Below are 21,504 nucleotides of genomic sequence, written 5' to 3'. Positions count from 1 at the left end.
TCAGCCGATCTGCTGCACAATCACCTCACAGCCAAGTCGACTCACCGGTTTTCCATGTAAATCGAAGCCATCCGGCAGCGCGAACTCACTGCTGCAGTTGGAATGTCCAACAACAATGCACTGACGCGTGAATATGTCGAGTAACTCTGGTGCGCTGAAGAAGCGCTCGCGCTTGCGCCGCGGGCCGTACAAATCGATGCGGTCATAAATTACGCCGGACACATGCCAACGTTTGAATTGCTCAACAATGCGTGCATCTTGGAGCTCATCGCCCCATACAAATGTCGCCTGACCCAAGTCCAAACCGAAGTCAAGCAGCGCACCGTGCTGCAGAAAGTCTTCCGCATGCGGCACGGTACCCAACAGATTTGCTGATTGTGCAAAATTCACGGCGCTCAGATAGCTGCGCGTGCGCAAATCCTTAAAGGGTTCCCACAAGCGCGTTTCACCAATTGTTACGAAAGCTACGGGAAAGACATTCTGTTTCAGGCGCAACATAGTGCAGATGTCTGCATCGAAACTGGAGAAGAATAAGGGACGACCGCAACCATATATACCGGTCGTTTTCAAAATGGTGTCGACGAAGCGATTTTTCCGCAGCGTTTGCGCTGCCTCCAATGCGCCGCTCACTAAAGGCTGCGGCCATTTAATTTCTATATCCAGGCCGAGTGTTGAGGGCAATATTTGGAATATTTCACGCAGCGTAACAAATAAACGCTCCATCTCCGAAGCATTGCGCGCGTTGTAGTTCGTGTATTCATAGATGTCGCCATCCTCAACAGCAAATACGCGACGGCTTTTCAGTTGCTCATAGGTTAGGTCCTTAATTAGCACATAATCCAAGTCCTCTACGCTCTCCACAAAGCGCCCTTTTGGGGCGGTTTTGAAACCGAAATCATGCCAGACTATCGGCACATAGTCGCGCGTCAGCTGTACATCCAACTCCACCATTTCTGCTTTGAATCTGTGCGCGTACAAAAAACTGGCTAAAGTATTTTCCATCAATGGTGCATCCGCGTTGTAGCTGGCGCCTATGCCGCGATGCCCTATATCCACCGATGGCCAATTCATGGGCCAGTAGCGCTGAAAACTGCCGCGCAAGTTATAATCTGCGGCGTCAACCAAAGGGCGTATAATCACGTAGGGCAACGTCAGCGCACCAACTTGAAAGCCATTCACAGCGCCTTGTATAGGCAGGGTCAGCACGCCCTCCCCGCCCCGCAAATCTAGAGACAGAATTAGTGCTTCGCCCACGCGATCACCATCCGCCGTAAAAACGCTCAGCTGATATGAGTGTTTGGTGTTCAGCGCGGCTGTGAAGCGAAATATGACAACATCGCCCGCTATGTAGGGTACGCCCCGCTCAGTTTGCGGTTTAAACTGCGAGCGATTATAAGCGTAGTGTGACACCTCCAGTTCGGTGTCGCGCCAAGCGCTGGGCGACAACTCAAAACCATTTTGTGAAACGCTCATCTTCAGCAGAAATTTCGTGGCCCGATTCAAGTGCATATAAGGGTAAAACTTCATATGCTGATCCCAAATGAACTTAAATTCGATGGCATACTCATGGCGCAGCCAACCTTTTTCGTGCTCCACATCACCCACGGTCATGTGTGACAGCAAACCAAACTGATCCTTCCCAGGTGGCCGATACATCTGGTATTGCTCCAACACGCGGCCATACGGTACACCCTCCCATTCGTGCACCCGTCGCCTGCCGTACCTATCGACGCTGAAGATAAAGTAGCGATAGTGTATACGCGCGTTGGCGCAAATTGCCACTTTAGCTGACCAGACGCCGTTGTCGCGACCGCTTGGCGTCATCACCACAGCTCGTTCCACCTGCCATGCGCCCAGCCGCGCATGATCACCAACCACAGCAACGCGCTCCCCTGCAATCACAACGCGACGCACATCCACAGTGAAAATACGCATGATCGGCAGACAGAGAAAGCTTCGCGTATCTTCCGGCACATACTCGTCGCCCATTTGGCCTTTTGTGCGATTGCGATATGCGACTGAATCGCTAGGCATATCCTCGCCAGCACTCATTATTGCCTCGTAGTCTTCCATTTGTTGCGACGTTAGCTTATATGGTGGCGCTTCCGAGTTGCTTTTGCCAGCCGCGCGTGCGCCGAACTTCACTAACGACTTCTTCAAGTCCAACGACCATTCACCAGCTGTGTCTGCATAGCTACTAATTTGACTTTTTACGCTTCCCGTTCGTGGTAGTAGCGCGCTGTACAGCACAACAACAAATAATACGACTAGTTGTATCGTTTGCGTATTGGCACTCATTGGTTGAAAGCTTATAGAATGAAAAGTATATTTTATTTAAACTTTGCTCTTGGAACTCTCGACGTCTTTAAGCGTACGATTTTTTTTATAATATTGCTTTTGTTGCAGCTTTATTGATTTACTTTTATATATTTGTTATTTACTGTTTATCTTTATTTAATGCGTCTGCGCAGCGTGTTGCGTCGCTTCTTCTGTGATCGTCTCGTTTATCTAACGTTAACGCTCGCCGCTTGGCATTTCGGAGCTAACTGAAGCGCGCTGACAGAAGAGTAAGAGCACCGCTAACAGATAACGTCACGGTGATTCTCTTTATGTGTATTTTAGTGTTTTTATTATATTTACATAGATTGGCTTAGCTGGACCAGCAGACGCCAGCAATTACTTAGAGACAGTGAACTCGCGTTTTATGTAACTCCTAATTTTTATGACTTCTCAATAATGGTTTACATGTTTTAAAAACTCAGTAAGAGAAAACATATTCGTTATCGGTATTATTACCGATCATTGGAGTGGCTAGTTCATCCCAACGAATTTATGTAATCCATCTTTCACATGAAAACGAATTTCCAGAGTGATGATTAGCCCTGACAATATTATCTATTTCACGAGTACTTTTATTATCTTTGACCACCAGAACTTATTCTATCAAACTAAGCAAGTAAGATATTTTCTCAGTTACAAAAAATTAAAACTAGACGCAAGAGAACACTTCATTTTTATACCCTGAGCAGGGTATATTAAGTTTGTCACGAAGTTTGTAACACCCAGAAGGAAGGGTCGGAGACCCTATAAAGTATATATATAAATGATCAGTATGTTGAGCTGAGTCGATTTAACCATGTCCGTCTGTCTGTCGGTCTGTCAGTCTGTCAGTCTGTCTGTATATATACGAGCTGTCCCGCAGTTTTTAAGATGTCGTTTGGAAGTTTTACAAACGTCATTTTCTATTCAAGAAGCTACTCACTTGTCGGAACTGTCGATATCGGACCACTACATCGTATAGCTACCATACAAACTGAACTATCGGAATCAAGTTCTTGTATGGAAAACTTTCAGATTTTACAAGATATATTCACGAAATTTGGAATAGAATATTTCGTAAGGCAACAATTTAATGTCCGAAGAAATTGTTCAGATCGGCTTACTATAGCAWATAGCTTCCATACAAACTGAGCACATAATTACTAACAGAAATGCACCTGTGAAGGATATTTAGCTTCGGTGCAACCGAAGTTAACGTTCGTTTTTTGTTTTTTGCTTACCTTTACAATCTAGAGAAATAAACAGTTCAACGTACCCACCATCAACCATTCCATTTCCAGAAATTTACTTGAGGACGCTTTTATCTAGTACCCACTGTTGTCTATAACTATAATGAATTCAAATTTATTCAAATTTAAAGCTGCCTCGGGTCATTTATGGAGCGCCATGTAAACTGCAAAGGTAACCAACCCATGAATTGGATTTGAAAAATATGGGTAAATACCATTTAATTTATGCAGAAATTTCTTTGACCACAAGTGGATGACTGATCAGAATGGTCGTAAATTTTCTAATAACAGCGCTTATAACATTCATATTAGACATTGCTAACATAACCTTAAAAATGCAATCACTCAATGAATAATTATTATTTTTTAGTAGTAAGGGGTGACCCCGTAGAGTTACTTCTTTCAATAGCTTGATTTTTTTTTTTTTTTTTTTTTTTGTTTGACAGATGTGTCAAGCTGTCATGTTATTTTTTTCAGTATTGTTTGACATTGCATCATGGAAAGACTTACGCCTGAATAACTTTTATAAATCGTTCAACTTTACTACGAAAATTCACGATCTGTAAAAAATGTATTTCATGCGCTTCGCTCAAATAACGTGGAAATCCGTCCAAATCCGACGATCTCGAACCCAATTTTATTCAGCACTGAGGCCCATTTCTGCTTAATGTGTATGAAAACAATTACAACTGTCGCATTTATGACGAAGACCAACCTGAAGAGATTCAATAGCAGCTATTTGGAGCAAACGTTCAAACAAGTCATCGAAAATATTACTCAACGAATGGATCATTTGACACGTTGAGCCACGGCCAACATTTGAAAGAGTCAGGGGCGGAACCAGAGTAGAATTATAAAGAGGTAGACATTTATGATTTTGTAACTGATTTAAGAATATATATAATTTTATTTTTTATACATATTTTAACATTTAATTTACAGCATAAAATCAATAAGGAGTTTGCTAAATTTTACTAAATTATTCTACTACTTACTCTGGTTCAACAGGAATTTTGTAGTTTATGTTGAGGAGTGCTTAGCCGGTCAATCTTTTCTGGAGCATCCTTGTTCTGAGGCAAGGCTTTATTCGGTGCAAAGAAAAACGGATCTTTCAGCGCTAGAATTTGTGGCTGGCAAAGTGCAAAGTACGTGAAACAGCTGACTCAAATTGAAACTTTCAAGAACTTCATCGAAAAACCGCGTTTTAAAATCTTGCATGACCGTGTCAATGAATGGAATGTATGCAGAAACCCAGCTTTGAGTGTTATGGAGTTTTCCACTTCAACATCTAATTTTGCAACTATCTGTGTAGCACTTGAAAAATTTGCATTAAGGTGATGATCAGCATTTATTCTTCGCGTGTTCAGTGTTGCACCCAATGTTGCTGTGACGTTATTGATGCTTTCGTAAGGTCGATTGATTCGTTCTGCAGAATCACGCTAAATGGCTACGTCAGTGACAAAACATCACTGAGACAAAAAATTCCAATAATAAATTCGAAGTTGCGCAGTACTGTGACTAAGTTCGACGCTTCTACAGCAGTCGTTCTATTCTTGCATTCGCTTATTTTTGTCTATACTTGAACGATTTCTGGAAGGATGACTGTGAATTGATGAACGGCATCATGTCGTTGTACCTACCTTGTCTCACAAAGCTGCACATTTTTTCTGCCCAAGGGTTGAGCTAAAACAGTGTTACGTTTCGGTCTTGAAACTTGGAAATATGTTGTCAATTCTCTGAAAAACATGGTACCTTTTTGTATTTCCTTTACAGCTCCACGATCTCCCAACATAACAATACAACCATCAGTGCCTATTGCAATCATGTCTTTCAAAACCAACGCGTCCTAACGCAGTTCCCGAAAGTGAAATCTCCTCTTGGTTGTTTTTTTCAATACTGTTACTACTGTGATCAAATTGAAAGGTGAATTTTTAATATATACTTTAGGTGTTTTCCAATTTTTTGCTGTAAATTAAAAGTGAATTCTTGAAATGTTACTATGTCTGAATTTGCACCATCTCATACTGCATTGGTTGCGCAAGAAATAAATTTAAAAAACTTGAAAATAAGATGAAAATGCTATTGGTTATTTATGACATTTGTGGCTCAGTGGAAATAATGTATAACTTGTGGGAACTAAATATCTATATAGAATTTACACAACCCATAAAGGCCCACCCTATTGTTCACAACACAATGGGAAAACAACGCCACGCAAGCAATACAGCTGGATAACCACGGAGACGAAGAAATCAGACAAGCAGACGAAACAACAACAAGCATGCATACGCAGCGGTAAAATCACGCCACTGCCAGCAACATACGCCATCCCAGCAACACACGCCATCCCAAAGCAACATGTTGCTAATGTGTTAGCATGCAGCACATGCTTGGTGGGGAGTTAGATGGCCGATGATCAGGCAGTCAGGACGGGACTGTGGCAGCGTATACATGTTCAGCATCAGAGTACGCAGTGAGTTTATTCTCTAGCTAGTCTTGGTACTCTGACTTGTAAACGCYATCTGTTAAGGGTGAACTTGGTAGTGAGTTTATCCTCTGACCAACTCAACCTTTAACATCGCGATCGCTGACACAGTCTTCCGTGATCCGGTATCTTTATGCGGCAAAGGTGGTCGAACAGGACATCACCAGAGTAGCGCGCGAGTGCAACGTGGACAGCGTCATTGAAGCCTACACGTAGCACCGGCAGAAGTAGCCAGGCGTAGTCGTCGTAGCACGCGAGCGTCAACGTATACGCTAGGACATCGTCATCAAAGCATACAGGAGCGCCGGCAGAGATAGCCGGGCGCAGTCGCCATAGCGGAGGAGCATCAACACCGCCAGGACACCGTCATTGAAAACCTGCACGAGTGCACGGGAGCGTCAACGCACGTCGCAGGATATCGTCAGCGAAGTCCACGCGAGCGCCGGTAGAAGTAGCCGAGCGTAATTGTCGTGGTACAGAACAGCAAGTCTTTTAGCACCCAGGAGCACAGCAGAGCGGGAAACGGTATTGCCCTAACGGACCACACGGAACCGTTACCCTGACAGCACTCTCCTCGGGCGACGGCAGTAAAACGCAGGAGACAATTTTGTAACTTTAACTAAAATATATAAGTTAAATAAAATAAAGTACGATTCGCAGAAGAGCCCCAGCATTTACAAATTCATTGTAACGAACCCTGGGCACGGCGAGAAGCAGGGGTACCAAAAAGCTTCGTTGCAAACTTTTTACTTTTTTGGGGGAACTCTCCCTCATTATCAACACACCAGCCACCCCCTTCCCGGTGATCCGCCCCTGAAAGAAGTAAATGCCTAAGAATGTTCTTTCGAAAGATAACAAACATTAACTATTAAATTTGAAATTTCTGTGTTTTTTCTTTAAAAAAGTAGAGAACCTCGCAATGCATCACCCTTTACCTCATAATTACATTCTTAATATACGTCTTTTACTAGTACGTAAGAAATTGACTTATTAGAATATTATTTTTATCCATTATTCAGGTGCTGAAGAACTTAATTACTCAGCTGGTAGTGTAAACACACTCCATCACATTGAATTTTCTAACGAATTTAGATCGAGTGACACACAACTTGTTTGCTTTATGTACATCTTCCATTTTCCGCTTGTTTTTGACATTCACACCTTATTGTTTATTGTTCAGCGTGAAATATGATCTTCTTAAACAAATCGAACTACTTAATTAATGTAAACAAGATTTCTCACGTTACCACGCTATTAAAGCGCGCCGGCTGTTGTGAGTATGCTTGTACTAATTTTTCTGGGACTGATTTCATATTGTTTTCATAGTGTTGTTTAGACTAAATGATTCCCTTCGCTGAGTCGTTGTGAATTTATATTGCGACAGCACATTTTCGTGCAAAAAATTGTCAAACCGACCATTTAATCAGTGCTTTGAAAGACCTTTAAACCCATCAAATGGAAACAACTGCAATTAAATATGTCAAAAGTTTTTTTTTTTTTTGGTTTTTTTTTGCTATATTTATAAATCGAGCTACTTCTCCTATTTCTGGAAGTTTACGCAACAATTAATAGGTGTACAGACACATATTGAAACTTGGGGAATTCAATATCTAATAGAAAAGTGTCTATCATTAAGCTCCGATCAGTCCGACTAGAACTAAATAATGATAACTTAAGGAATTGTTAACAAATTTAACACATTCTAATATAAAATACATTATAAAATTTTTCTTCTCTATCTCTAATCAAACATATACATACATATTTTGAAGTGTGATAATGTAAAAAACTAGTTTAGAATTTTATTTACTTAATAAGTTAGGAAGGTGATGGTCTTAGTCGCTAAAGCTGACATTTTTTTCGACTGTGAAGTTTATATTATCCTTTTCAATAAATGATAAAAGTACACTAAGATGGAGTCATGTGTAGAAGTTCACGCAAGTGAGGAAAGTTCTCTGATAGCCATTCACTTGAGAGTGCCCAGAAACGACTCTTTTACATATGGCTCAAGCATCTCATGACTTCCAGTCTTAGACCAAATATCCTCTGGGTAGCCTAAGAATATCCGTTTGGCGTTTTCAGCACTGACCATATAGGAGAGCGCAAGGAGAGAGACTGCGTCGCCGAGTACCCCTGTGGCTGAATCCGCCACAAACGAAGCCTTCAACATATCGTGCCAGAAGGCTAAAAGGTCGATAAATTCAGCCTCCATTATGAAACATCCCCAAATTAGTTGCGGCTGATCGATAATTGTTTATGGTTATTTGTAGTACTAGATTCTGTCATAGAAAAATTCATCAATCTTCCTGGATGTCTCCGTATCGAAAACCCACTAATAAGATCGATCATGTTTTGATAGACGGAAGACACGTCTCCAGTGATTTAGACGTGCGTACATATTTGAAGACAAAAAACGCGAGAGTGAAATGCGTGAGTACGAACAAGCTTTTCCGACAAGGGTAATGATCAAAAATTCTGCGAAAAAATGCGGCGATTAACAGAAGGTTTGAAGGCCGGAGCATATTTTTGTAGAATCCCCAAAGATGATATAGTAAGCGGCGTCCAAAGTATAACAAATTATGCAAGGAACACTTCTCCAGCCTGCTGATTCCCCAATCGATGACGATGAAGCAAACGTTGGATTGCCCAACCATGAAGAAGTTCGAATAGCAATTACCCATCTAAAGAACAACAAAGCGCGGGGTGGGTGATGGATTGCGTACCGAGATATTCCAATACTGCGGCGAAGAACTGATATGGTGCATCCATCAGCTACTTTGTACAATATGGTCGTACGAAAACATCCACAAAAAGGGAGATATCCACATCTTGGGATAAGTCCCATTAAAATGAACCGTCGATTTCAATGCTGCTTTTGACAGCACGGAAAGAAGCTGCCTGCGTGGATTTGGTATCCCCACAAAACTAATACGGCTGTGTATACTGATATTGAACAATACCAAACGCTCCATCAAGACCGCTTTCAGGTTTCAGACACGGCGACTCCCTATCGTTCGACTTCTTCAATGTAGTGCTGGAGAAAACAATTCGAGCTGCAGAGCTGATCGGAGAAGCCATAAATCTCAGCAACTGCGTTAGATTTGCCTTCTTCAGACTGGATAAGGAAGCAAAGCAAATGGGTTTGGTAGTGACCAAGGGCAAGACGAAATATCTCCTGTCATCAAACCTGTCGTACTTGGCTCCAGCATCAACACCGACAACCACGTCAGCCTGGAAATCCAACGCAGGCTATATCTTGCCAATAGATGCTACTTCGGACTAAGTAGTCAATTGAGAAGTAAAGTCCTCTCTCGATGAAGAAGGACCAAAGTCTATACGTCACTCATTATTTTTTTTTTTTTTGTTTTGCCATTAAAAGCGTCTCATTTCACAAGATATATTAGTTCTGAAGGTCTAGATTTTTATACAATACTCTTAGACATTAAAAAAGGAGGGAAATATTTTTGAATCAGCTGAAGTCTTCTAAGAGATATTATGGCAGTTTTTTAACCCCATGTTCGTTACATTTAACGAACCTAAATATATGTCAAATGGGGCTATAATCGGTTGTTGAAAAAATACGTTAATAATACGCTCTTCCACTTACTAACTTCAATCTGAGCCCATATGTAGCTTAAGGGCACTTTTTCGTTTGAAAACCGGTTCCTGAAGGGCAGAGTAAATTAAAGTTCTATGTTCCCGTCCAGAATTAAGAAGTAGTGCTTTAAGTCCGCGACAAAAGCTTCCTCGAACTGAAAATGAAAATCCTCTATCGAGTAAAGTCTTAGTTCGACGTTACAACTCTCTGAGTTAGTTTAACCCATACTAATGGGAATGCATTCGTGCATTTATCATTTATCACCTTTACTGAACAGCGGTAAAAATAATTTACCGGTGAACTACTTGCTCAAAATAAAACAACGCTGAATAGTTTTGAATTTTTTTATTGAAATCAATTTTGGAGTGATTGATAAATATTCTTTGTGAGCACTGCTCTTCTTTTAAAGCCTCTCTTTTGTTTACAGGTACATGCAGTTTCTACTGACACTTTTAATAAATAATATCACTTACTTCTAATATAACAATATTTAATAATTTTGATATAAACATTTGTAAATCTGATAAATGAAGAACGCAGCCATTTAATTAATACAACAAAACTTTTATATTCAAACTTTCTATTGCTTGCGTATTTTTAACAATTAAAGTTTTTTTTTTTACAAATAATACGTCTAAGCCGCTTATATTAACTTTAGCACTCAAGGAGGTTTCTAAAGTCACCTTTTTACGCGCTTCAAATTGTCAGTAAAATTATTTCACCCGAATTATGTAAGCTACTCATATGCAATTGCTTTCAGCTTCTAAGAGTAATGGTTATAATTTTTATTTAAAAAAACTTTTCCCTCTATTTTTTTTTTTTTTTTTTTTTTGCTTTCCAAAGGCCGACCCCGAATTGCGCCTTGCTCAATAATATTTTAGTTTCATGTTTATTATTTTCAAAACATTGTCCGTCATCACGGTGCAGCTGTTATTATAGAAAATATTTTAAAACTCATTTTATAGTAAATATTACTTTGTTCATATTTTTTAGTAATTTAAATATTTAAATTTGTTCCAGCAAGCTCTTTGTCATGAATTTTTTATTGGAAATAATTTGATTTATATTGCCGTAGGCTCGTTGTGTTCGAAAGTCTGAAATATTTTCTATTTTCTAAAATATATTTGTATGCATATATATTTCATATATTTTTGAAGTAATCACAGAAATAATATTAATATTTTTCGCCCCATAGATTATTTTAAGCTTTGCTTCTTATTGTCCATTTTCTTCAAATATTGGAATATGCTTACATTTTTATAACTTTATTAGAAATTGATGATTTTTTTTAAATATTTATCACACAGTTTTTATACAAAGCACTGCAAAAACAAACAAAAGTAAAATTTTTAAATTTGAAAATTTCCGAAAATACCATAAAAAATATTTTGACAGGTTGTGTACTTCGTAATCGTTTCAAATTATATATTCTCAGTTGGTTTCACACCTTTCTTTTTCTACTTATTGCTGATTTGAGCCCTTATACAGTCTATTCATATTTTATTATTATTATTATTATAATTTTTTTTTTTTTGTAAAAATTTTTGACATAATTTTAACAATAAGAATGAAAACATTTCGTGCTTTTTTGCTAAGGACACAATGAATAATTGAATCTTGAACCATGTTTTATTTTTTGAGAACTCAAATTGCCTTAAACAATTCAAAAACATTCCTTTAGAAAATTAAAAATTTTCAATTCACATACGTACATATTAACATACATATATAGTAAATTACAAAATATATCACTAAAACTGTTTACGCCTTCAAAAAAAGTCCGCTAATTTCATAAAACGAAATCATGTCTTTAGGTCATAAGACTGTCTTCTAAAAGGAAACTTAAATACATTATTTTGACTAAATTCACATATTTTTATATACATTATCTATTACTATTACTTTTACTTCAATATCATTATTAAACATTTTCTTCCAGTTTTCTCTTTTTGTACAATTTTTCCTTTGTTTGTTCACGCATATCTTCAGTTTTTTTATAAAGCTAATGAATTTTCCAAACTTTAATAGTTATGAAGTGGTGAATATTTTTGCATTAAGAACTAGATCAGAACTGCTGGACCTTAATTTGGACTTCCTGGAAATGTTTCACAAAACTCATGTCACTTAGCATTTCCTTGTCTTCCCACAAGAAAATCTTCGCCACTATTTCGTTGAAATTTTCTATTAATTAGATGTCTTTAATGTCTTTAAACCGGTATCTATAAAGAAGTGTCTCCGCCGCATTTCCTCAATGCTTCTGCAACAACAACTATACTGCCGAAAGGAATGTCATGCGTCTCATTATCTTTGGTTATCTGTCATAACTAAGTGGCTGACTATGTCCTAGTCCTATATCGTCGCTTAATTTTCGCTTAGAAGCACAAAAGACTGCAATAGTTGAATGCAAGACATTTACTGTTGTTGTAACGGTAAAACACCATGTACATACTAGTCTGTCTATCTACGCACACTTGCGTTGGAATGAAGCCCCCACAATATCAGTGTAATCGGTCAACTTTGTTATGTAGCCAACATTGTTGAAGAACAGATAGAAATTTCGAATCAGCCTTTAGCAATTATTCCAGATTGCCATATGTTTAGTCATACGCTTTCGGATTTGTCATATGCCAATATTTTCTTTTTACAGAAAGTTCTTCTAATTATCAGTTACTTCTCTCATCAAAAAATATGATCTTCGAAGTGATTAATTTAAACGCGATTAGGTTTTCAACCATACCTATGCAAATACATATATTTGAGGTATTTTTCCGTCGCCGCTATTCGAATATTCAGTAGGTATGCTTCCATCTGTTTCACATTATTTGTTTGCTTAGATCTTTATATTGGAACCTTATGAGTTTTGAGTCTTAAAAATACCTTTCGTAGAATAAGTTGTTGTCATTGTTATAGTCACATAGCATCGATCTATCAATCGAATACATTTATGAGCTTATTCGGAGAAAAATCCTTTATAGCTTAAGAGGGACTATTTCGGTGGTAAGATTGTGGCTTTTTAGGCACATTTCAATATTTCCAATTTCTTGTAAAATTAGATGAATTTCACTCAGTAGAGTAAGTTAGATCAGTATAGAAAAGATTATCTCGGAAAACACCTTTTGAATTCTTATTCCAAGTGAAGTGGGCTGAATACTATACAGTTCTTAATAAGTTGTTTCCCTCCTCAAAGGCGGTTTAGTTGTCACCGTGTTTGCTCTCTCCCCACGATGACTTATATTTTTCTCACATGCTTTAATGGCTTGGTATGGTTTCAGAGCTGTCAACGTTTCATAAGTCGTTCAAGTAAATTATTAAAGCCAAATTTTACATAAAAGGTTGGAGCATACTAATTTTGTCTCCATGCTAAGGCTTAGATGCTTAAGACTGCTTTGTGAGCCATATTTTTTGCACGACTAATCCGTAATAAACTCGTGTACATGAGTCCGGTACACTTCGGTCTCATGCAAAATATCCTTGCGGTGTGAACTCGTGGGATCTAATGTTTTGGCGCTTAAATCTCATCAATAACTTTTTCAGGAACTAGTTCCTTAGCTCTATAATTTGGAGTTTGGTATATTACTCTAGACTCCCACAAGCGTAATAAGTCACATGTCTTTCAGTTAAAAATATTACCGATATTTTATACTAAAATTGTCTAATAAATATAAATTATAATAAAACTATAAGATTTTACTACTACAAGTAAAACAGTTTCCAATTATATCTTCTTTCTTAAGAGTTACAATAAATCTCAAAGCATTTGTACGATATGTGAAATAAAAATTTAGGTAAATTTAAAACAATTAACTACTTAAAACATAACAATATAATTTCACCTGAGCATTATTGCAAAAAACAACAAAAAATCTTCACAATAAATTTTATATTCATATTTGTAAACTAAAAACATAATAAATTCAAATGTTCGTCAATACATTTTTTAAGCTACTGTAATTGCTAAATTTCAAGAGAGCAAATGTTTGAAAGAAAAACTGCCAAAGTTATAAGGTAAAATAGTAATTTGTATATGGGTCCATAACTAGCACGCAGCACTCTCAAGCACCACTCGGCCTATTAGTTCGAGTGACGCCCACCCTGTATTTCAGTCAAACAGACTCTCACTTCATATTTGCTTTTTTTTTCAAGAGTTGTTGCTGGTACTGTACGTTTGCATCAGGGGCAGAGTTACTTACTGCTTGGGAGGGTCACCGCCGCCACACCACAGTTCCATGCTGGCGCTCGAGCTGTAGGCGCAGCCGTTTAGCCGCCAACACATACAACGCTACTGTACCTTAAACTTTCGCTTTGGACTTCTCATGCGCACACTTTGCGACCAGCGCTCGCCAGCGAACCGCATTGATCGCAAGTGGCGACTTAAATAAAAAACAGTTCCAAGTTTTTCTTGTATTTTTGTTTCTTTAGCGGAACTATTTTAAGCGTATTTTTTGTTTTTCTTTCTACGATTTTGAACATTAAATTATGTTGTGTCTTGTTATTATTATTGCTTATTTATATGTGTATTTGTGTGTACTAATTAAAATTTAATTGCGACAACTTAAAGATTTTTTTTTGTTTGTTTGTATAATGTTTTTGTGAATATGTTTTATAAAAAAATATAGCTAAGTTTATTAAAAGTGAATAATGCCGTTACTCAAATTGCCCACGTATAAAACTCGGCATATACTTCCCGCCCAATGCTCCGATCGGCAAGCCGATCACAATCACTTATAAATTACCCTCCCTTCAGGGTTGTATTTCACCCCTGTTATCACTTCGCTGCTCCCGCTATCGACTACAGAGCCGCTTAGCGCAGACATTGCTCCTCGAACTCTGCTAAGAGACTGGACGAATTGAAGAATGCACGCTCCTTGCCTTCCGGTATGTATAGATCTGTGCGATCGTAGCATGTGGCAGTCGCACCAATTTCCACAAAGTACTGCACGCGTTCCTTGGAGTTGCAATCGTCCCCCCAGACCAGTGAGATCTGTCCCAAGTCGCGCGCCTTCTGCAACAGCTGCGCCCCCTCTTCACTTAGCAGGTCCTCAGCATGTGGCGCCGTGCCAGCCAACTCGAAAGCTTGGGCATTATTGATAGCCTGTTCGACAGTGCGTGTACGCAAGTCCATGAAAGGCGACCATTTCTTGGTTTGACCTTGGGTCAAGAACATCACAGGGAAAAGATTTTGCTTGAAGCGTAACATTGTACATATGTCCGCATCGAAGCTGGAGAAGAGCAGCGGACGGCCGCAGCCATGGTTGATGACGGTCGCTAGCACACGATCAGTAAAGAAATTCTTATCGATTGTCTGATGCGCTTCGGGCGCGCCGCTAGCACGACGCTGTGGCCACTTGATCTCCACATCGATACCCAACGACTTGGGCAAACCCTCGAGTACATCGACTAGCGTGGGGAAAATGCGGTGCTCCACACGTGGCTCTGCATTGTGTGATGGAAATTCGACTGGCTTGCCATTGATAATGGCGAACACGCGTAACTGCTTCAATTTCTCGTAATTTATATCTTTAATCAGCACATACTGCAGCTGCTCAGCCTTCGTGATGTTTTTACCCTGCGGTGCTGTGCGCATGCCAAAGTCATGGTAGATGACTGGCACACCATCGGCCGTTAAGTGCACATCCAGTTCAATCATGTCGGCGAATTTCTCATAAGCGCGCATAAACGAAGCGATCGTGTTCTCGCGTTCGGCTGGCGGATCGGCAATGTAGCTGCGTCCATTGCCGCGATGACCCACATTCAAGTTCGGCCAGCTCCTGGGCCAGTAGTGCGCGTATGTGGTGCGAAAGTCAAGCGTCTTATCGGCGAACGGCTTTACAATCAGGTACGGTAGTGTAAGACGCGCAATAATGGTGGTGGCCTCAGGCACCGGCTCTGTGATAGACAATTCCAGCACACCCTCGCTACCCTCCAGCTGTGCGGCTGTAATAACAGCCTTGCCGACTGGACGCTGATCGGGTGTGTGAAAAATAATTGCGAACGCTGTCTGCAAAGGACATGGTGCCGTAATATGGAATACAACAATATCGCCTTGCTCATATGCAATACCGAAAGCTTGCTGCGGCTGCAAATGACTCTGCGCATATTTCAATTTCGCCACCTCAACGTTTACGCCCGCCTCGTTCGGTTCGCCCTCCTCATTCAATGGCAAAATCTTCACCAACACTTCATCGGCCGGGTCGAATTTCTCAATATCAAGCACCTGGAACATTTGTTCACGTTCGAACTTCAACTGCACTATACAATCATTGGTCAACCAGCCACGATTAACTTGTGTCTCACCACTGCCATCGGCATCGCCGAAGCGATCAATGCGCGTCTCGCTGTTAGCCGACTCAGCGCCAGCGGGCTTGAGCACACGTGGCTGTAGACGTGTCTCCCAGCGACGTATCTGCTTGCGACCTTGCTTGTCCTCCACATAAATGAAATAGCGGTAACTTATATTGCGACAAGTTTGCAACAGCACATTGGCCTGCCATCTGCGGTCGCCCTGTTGTGGTTCCAATGCAATGGCGCGCTCCAAACGCCATTCACCCAAAGCCTTGACGTCACCAGTAAGACCGACGCGCTCGCTAGGACCCAAATCCGTGTACAGTTCTACAGCGAATTGCTGCAGCGTCGGCGTGCATGGCGTCGTTTCCGCGGCAGTTTCCAAAACCAGTAGTTCGTTCACGATCGTAGCAGCGTCCACGTACGAAGCGCACTGCACGAAAAAGAGCAAAAGAAAAGGACGAAAATCATTTAGTATTTTACGAAAAGACATCTTGCGTTAAGTTTTAAGTTTATTTAAGATTAGTGCGATTTAAACAAGTGTGACTTTTGCTATTGCTTGTCAGCGTTTAACTGCGGACATGCTTGATTGGAAGCTTAGTTTAAAACTAGACTGTGGTACGCTAAATGGCGCAATTGTTTCTGTAGATACAGGTATTGCGATTTCAACGACACAACAACAAAATGATATGGTTATGATTTCTGAATTTCTATAACTGCTGATAATAGACATACACTAAGACATATACTAAGATGCGATTAAGGGATTAATCTTACATATGTACATATGTACACGGTTAGCTGGGTGGAATGTCAAGCGCACGAATCTGACTTCATCATGTGCGTCAGCCGAGCCTTCCCGAATGCAAATCAAGTTAAAAAGCGGATCTTAATAGATAAGCTCGTTAACAAGCAGCTTCCTGAAAAGCTGATCTCACTCAACACATACATATATTATTTTTATGAAACAGAGTGCTGAAAAAATAGATTGTTTTGATGGAAGTAATCATGAATGTTACTGCCCTATGATCCGTTGTTAGAACAACACAGGTATTACTAGAAACATCTGATAAGCCGACAATGCAAAACTTGTTTATTTCCACGATTCTTACTGATTTCGTGAAAATAAAAATGAACAGTACCATAATTATATAAATAGAGTACAGTCGAGCGCAAAGCGAAAGAATCCTCAGTTTCAGTCAATCTTCGATTTCTTGAATGCCGAAATTTTACAAAGAAAATCAATTGAATTAAAATTCTTAGAATATCAATATATGAACAAAAATTTGAAGAAGCGGGTAAAGCAAGCACAGATACTTAATACTTAAGACTTGAGCACTTAAGACTATAGAAAATTAAGCACAACGTGCACAACAACAATTTCAAACACATAACTTGGAAAATCCAATAGTACCTGTTGGCATGATTTGTTGGATAAGGTTGAGAGGGAATTAGATGATGGATTTTGATAACTGCTTTTGGAGTTCTGTAAAAGCAAAAAACAAAAGTTTTTAATTTTAAGAGCATAAAGAGTGGGTGCAAGCGGCAGGTAGCTAAGTAGCTAAAACTTAACATAACTTAACTTAACGTAATGTAACCTTAACCAAAAAAAAGTATATGTTCATAAAACAAAGTAAAAAGATTAAGCACAGAAAAAAAATTAACTTAACTTGACATAACGTAACGTAACATAGATAACATACAAAAATTAAACGAAATAAAAAAGTATGAACTTACATAACATAAAATAACTAAACAAACTAAAAAGTTATGAAATGTTGCGCACTTAAAACGTAAAATTTTAAGTTAACTTAGCTATACTTAAGTAACTTAACTTGACATAACATAAAAAAAGTTAAACAAAATTAAAAAGTACGAAAAATTGCGCACTTAAGATATGAAATTTGAATTATACCCTCATCATGAATCCCATATTAAAACAATTTTCATAATTTCACTCACATTTTTTACTAATTTCCTGAATCTAAAATATTGCTAAGTTTGATTTATCGATCCATCAAAGTCATTAAAAACAAATTTTATTCAGAAAATCACTAAAACCAAACCGTACTTCCCCCCAAATCAAATACATGCACATCCAATCGGCTGATAATTACCCTTTCTTCCAAGAATTGTACCTCGAAACATGAACAATTGCGAAAATCAAAAGATATTTGTGGACAAAACGGTAAACAAATCAGCAAGTGGATATTATGCATTGGCAATGAGCTTGACGGCTTCAAACGAATAGCTGCATATAATAAGTAGATAAGTTTTACTTATATGTGTATTATATAGGTAAAGTTATCTAGAATTGTTTTGGCTAGCTGTCGCTTGAAATCAATCATTGCATTGAAGACGCGTGCCCCTGACATAATTCTAATGTCCGCAAATTCAAAAATAATAAGTATGCATAAGGTTCAAAATTTTGGCTGTCGTCTTTGTTTACGTCACTATGTCCGTGGAGTTTATACATATATATATTTTTAAATATAATAATATTTCAGCACTATGCCATATATACATGAAGGTATTTCAAAATGGCAATTTCAATTTTTGAAGTCAGAAAACCTTAGTGTGAGAAAACCAAAAGCAGCAACGGCACTCTTTCAAAATTTCTGTGCTCATTTGCCAAATATGACCCATCGGGATATGGTAGACTTTCGTAAGTGAGCAAGGTAATCGTTGGAGCATGATTTTATTGCTTACACCGACCGATGAAAATTAGCACGTCGATGTCCTACGAAAAGTAACAGATCCCCCCTTTCGCTTACCATAGGAACGAAAAACTCATCGATGCCACAGTGAAATAGTAACTCATTAAAGTGCTTCACTTCCTTCATTTTCAATTAGTCCTCTCATATGCCCTTTCGAGAATATAAATATTATTTCCTTATTCAAAGTTGAAACACAAAATTAAACAAAATTTTAAATTAAAATAGCAACACAACCAACTTTCTGCAAATTTTCTTCAATTGCTTGACGATGTGACGAAATAATGAAAATATTTACATATAAATTGTATTTCATAACTTGTATTTGTTGTTTACATATTGTGTTGCAACGCTTCTCATGTATTTACTTGATTGTAAATATGAACGGAGCAGAATTTAGCCGCATAGATTACTTTTATGCATTACCTAGTATCGAAGACTTCTACATAGAATATAGGTATATGATATATAGATATGTATGTACTCCATTCAAATTCAAAAATTAGCAAATTGCAAGAAAAAAGGCAAAAAAACACTATTTAGCTGCTACAGTTATCTCACATTTGTATATACCATATATTCCCACTCTGTCCATTTGCTTCGCCCACACTGATTAACGTGCACACATTCCAACCAGCAAACCACTCGACAGCACGTGATCACGTGTCTTTTCTTGTCAAAGATCGCCAGAATACAGAAAATTATCGCTATTGTTTATTAATAGCAGTTGTCATGTCTTCTAAAAGCACTTTGTTTCAGAGAACTTGTGTTCACGTGATCGGCAGTTAATGCCGAAGCGTTGAAGTCGTGCGTGGAATATAAATAAAATGTCGAAAGACAAAGAATGAAGGCAGAGAAGTGTTTTAAGAAATAAAAAATAAATAGAGAAGAGCAAGTAAGGGCAAATTGTGTTTTATTTTTGGATTTCACCAGTCAAACAAAAAGTCTAGTCAAATGAGTTAGCGAAGATACATCATAAAAATGCTTATCAATGCGCACAAATGCCTAACAAGTTTCATATCAATCCACAAAGCACATAGAAAATATTTGAAAGCATTAAAGCTTGACACCATTTGAATGTTAACGACAAAAAGCTCATATCTAAGGTAAAAGTAAAAGCTCGTAAGCTTCTGACAGCTTTTATTTCCAACAATATAACAGAGCAGAGCGCTTAGCAACAAACTGGTTATTTATTCGCGTCAGGGCTTTTAATGCACACACCGTCGCACATGGCGTATGAGTAATCTATATAGCCATTTACCTCACTCGCGCTCCTCCCACACACACACCCAACACACTTGAGACGACTAAGCGGCCAGCCTTGGGTAGCTAAAACACAAGTGACAAGAGTTTAGGTTGCATCAGCTGTTGACGCAGACAAAGCGACACAGATATTTATCTGCTCAAAGGGGATGTACACTGCGTATACGTAACAGTGGGCGCGTAACAAAATTCGGAAAGCTTTTGCATAATGCAAAAGCAAGCAAAAGTGTCACAGATTTACCCAAATTGCTATATTTAAAATTTCTGCGCTTGATTTTACCTCCGCGCCGCGTGTTTGCTGGTTAGCACTTGTTATTTTTGTTGTATTTGTAATGAGAATATCTGCTATATCTGAACTGGCCGTCATGCCGTCAACAGCGGCTGTTACTGTTACTGTCGTAACTGGCGTTTTCGTTGTTGTTTGCGGCGCTGTAGCTGTTGCTGCTGTTTTTGTTGCGCTTGTGACATGCGACCTTGAACTGCTGAGGGCGACGCTTCTCACAGCTGCCACGTGAAAGCAATCAAAACATTGCCCGAAATTGCGCGGCAAGGCACAACGCTTTGGTGAGCTAACGCTGTATGGTTGCGTTTGTATTTCTTGTTTTTGTTTTTGTTTTTGCACTACTTGTTGTTGCCGTTGCGGTTGGGTTGTCACGGTTTGTGCTGCAAAAGTTGGCATTGGTGTGGCACATTTTCTCAGCGTTGCCAGATAACGTTGTTGTAAGTTTTTATGCATTGAGCTTCTTCAGTCTTCAGCACTGCGCCAAAAACTAAATTCAGCTTACACTGCGCGAAATACTTTGTGCAAAACAACAAAAATAGTTCACTAGACACTCTCGGCACTCGCGTGTTTGCTACGAAATTCGCGGCGTTCGACTAATGCGCTGGCGACGCACCGTCAATTGGGTGGGTGAAAATACATTTCGCACAAAATAAATCAAGAAAAAATCGAAATGTAAACAAGGAAACTCACCTACCCACATGATTACTTATAGCATTATAATTGTTAAGTCCGTATGTATGTAAATAGTTGTTGGGCGACAGTAAGGCTGGTCGTTGCGTCATTTTTTGCACGAAAAAGCCTGCGAAATCCATCTTTAAATAGCGAAGTGAGGTGATTTTATGCCTTTATGAGAAAGTGTAAGGGGGTAAGTTGTTTTGGGAAGGAAACGCTGGCAGATTTTGCGCTTATTGCGTAGTTGTTTTCTTGGGAAAATTTTCTCTATATAAATAGATTATTTTAGGTAAATTTTCGCGTGACAAGCTGCGAGGCATAAGTGAAAACTTGATAGTTTTCCTGTTGGCATTTCAGTATAATTAGTGGCGTAGCTTTAATGCTTTTAGGTGATTGATTGGTTTGTTGACTTCAGCATATCGAGAAAGATAAAAGAGTTTTGAATATCTACATGTGCGAAAATGAGAAGCTAGGTTTATAGAAGTTGATAAGCATATTTTTAAAGCTAGTGAAATTTTTGTACTATTGCCAAATTTGTCGCATTCCGATTTCTAATTACTTGATTTTCTTTTGCAGGCGCAAGAAAGAAGATTTTTCATATTAAAATATATTTGATATATTTTTGTATTATGTATGTA

The 21,504-nt window shown here is 38.8% G+C and overlaps 2 protein-coding genes across 5 annotated transcripts in view; both read right to left on the bottom strand.

The window, feature by feature from the left end:
* LOC108977888 (glycerophosphocholine phosphodiesterase GPCPD1-like) lies at nucleotides 1-2,298 on the bottom strand. The gene has a single exon (XM_018947853.1). It carries the CDS (start codon nucleotides 2,296-2,298, stop codon nucleotides 1-3), a length of 2,298 nt encoding a protein of 765 aa, XP_018803398.1.
* Nucleotides 2,299-14,195: 11,897 nt separating this feature from the next.
* The window catches only part of LOC108977908 (glycerophosphocholine phosphodiesterase GPCPD1-like), a 15,080-nt gene continuing 7,771 nt past the window's right edge, over nucleotides 14,196-21,504 (bottom strand). The window contains exons 1-3 of one of the 4 annotated variants that reach the window (XM_018947880.1): nucleotides 18,052-21,504; nucleotides 17,349-17,420; nucleotides 14,196-16,367 (exon numbers count right to left, since the gene is read on the bottom strand). In XM_018947880.1, coding sequence (XP_018803425.1) covers nucleotides 14,454-16,367; nucleotides 17,349-17,420; nucleotides 18,052-18,153 — 2,088 coding nt within the window. In that variant the 5' untranslated portion in view covers nucleotides 18,154-21,504 and the 3' untranslated portion in view covers nucleotides 14,196-14,453. The remainder of the gene's footprint in view (nucleotides 16,368-17,348; nucleotides 17,421-18,051) is intronic. The other 3 variants (XM_018947881.1, XM_018947883.1, XM_018947882.1) reach the window with 3 other exon arrangements.

Source organism: Bactrocera latifrons, unplaced genomic scaffold (genome assembly GCF_001853355.1).
Source record: "Bactrocera latifrons isolate USDA-ARS-PBARC rearing strain unplaced genomic scaffold, ASM185335v1 scaffold_97, whole genome shotgun sequence".
NCBI lineage: Eukaryota > Metazoa > Arthropoda > Insecta > Diptera > Tephritidae > Bactrocera > Bactrocera latifrons.
The sequence above is the reverse complement of the archived record's forward strand: the minus strand, read 5'-3'. Positions and strand labels throughout refer to the sequence as shown.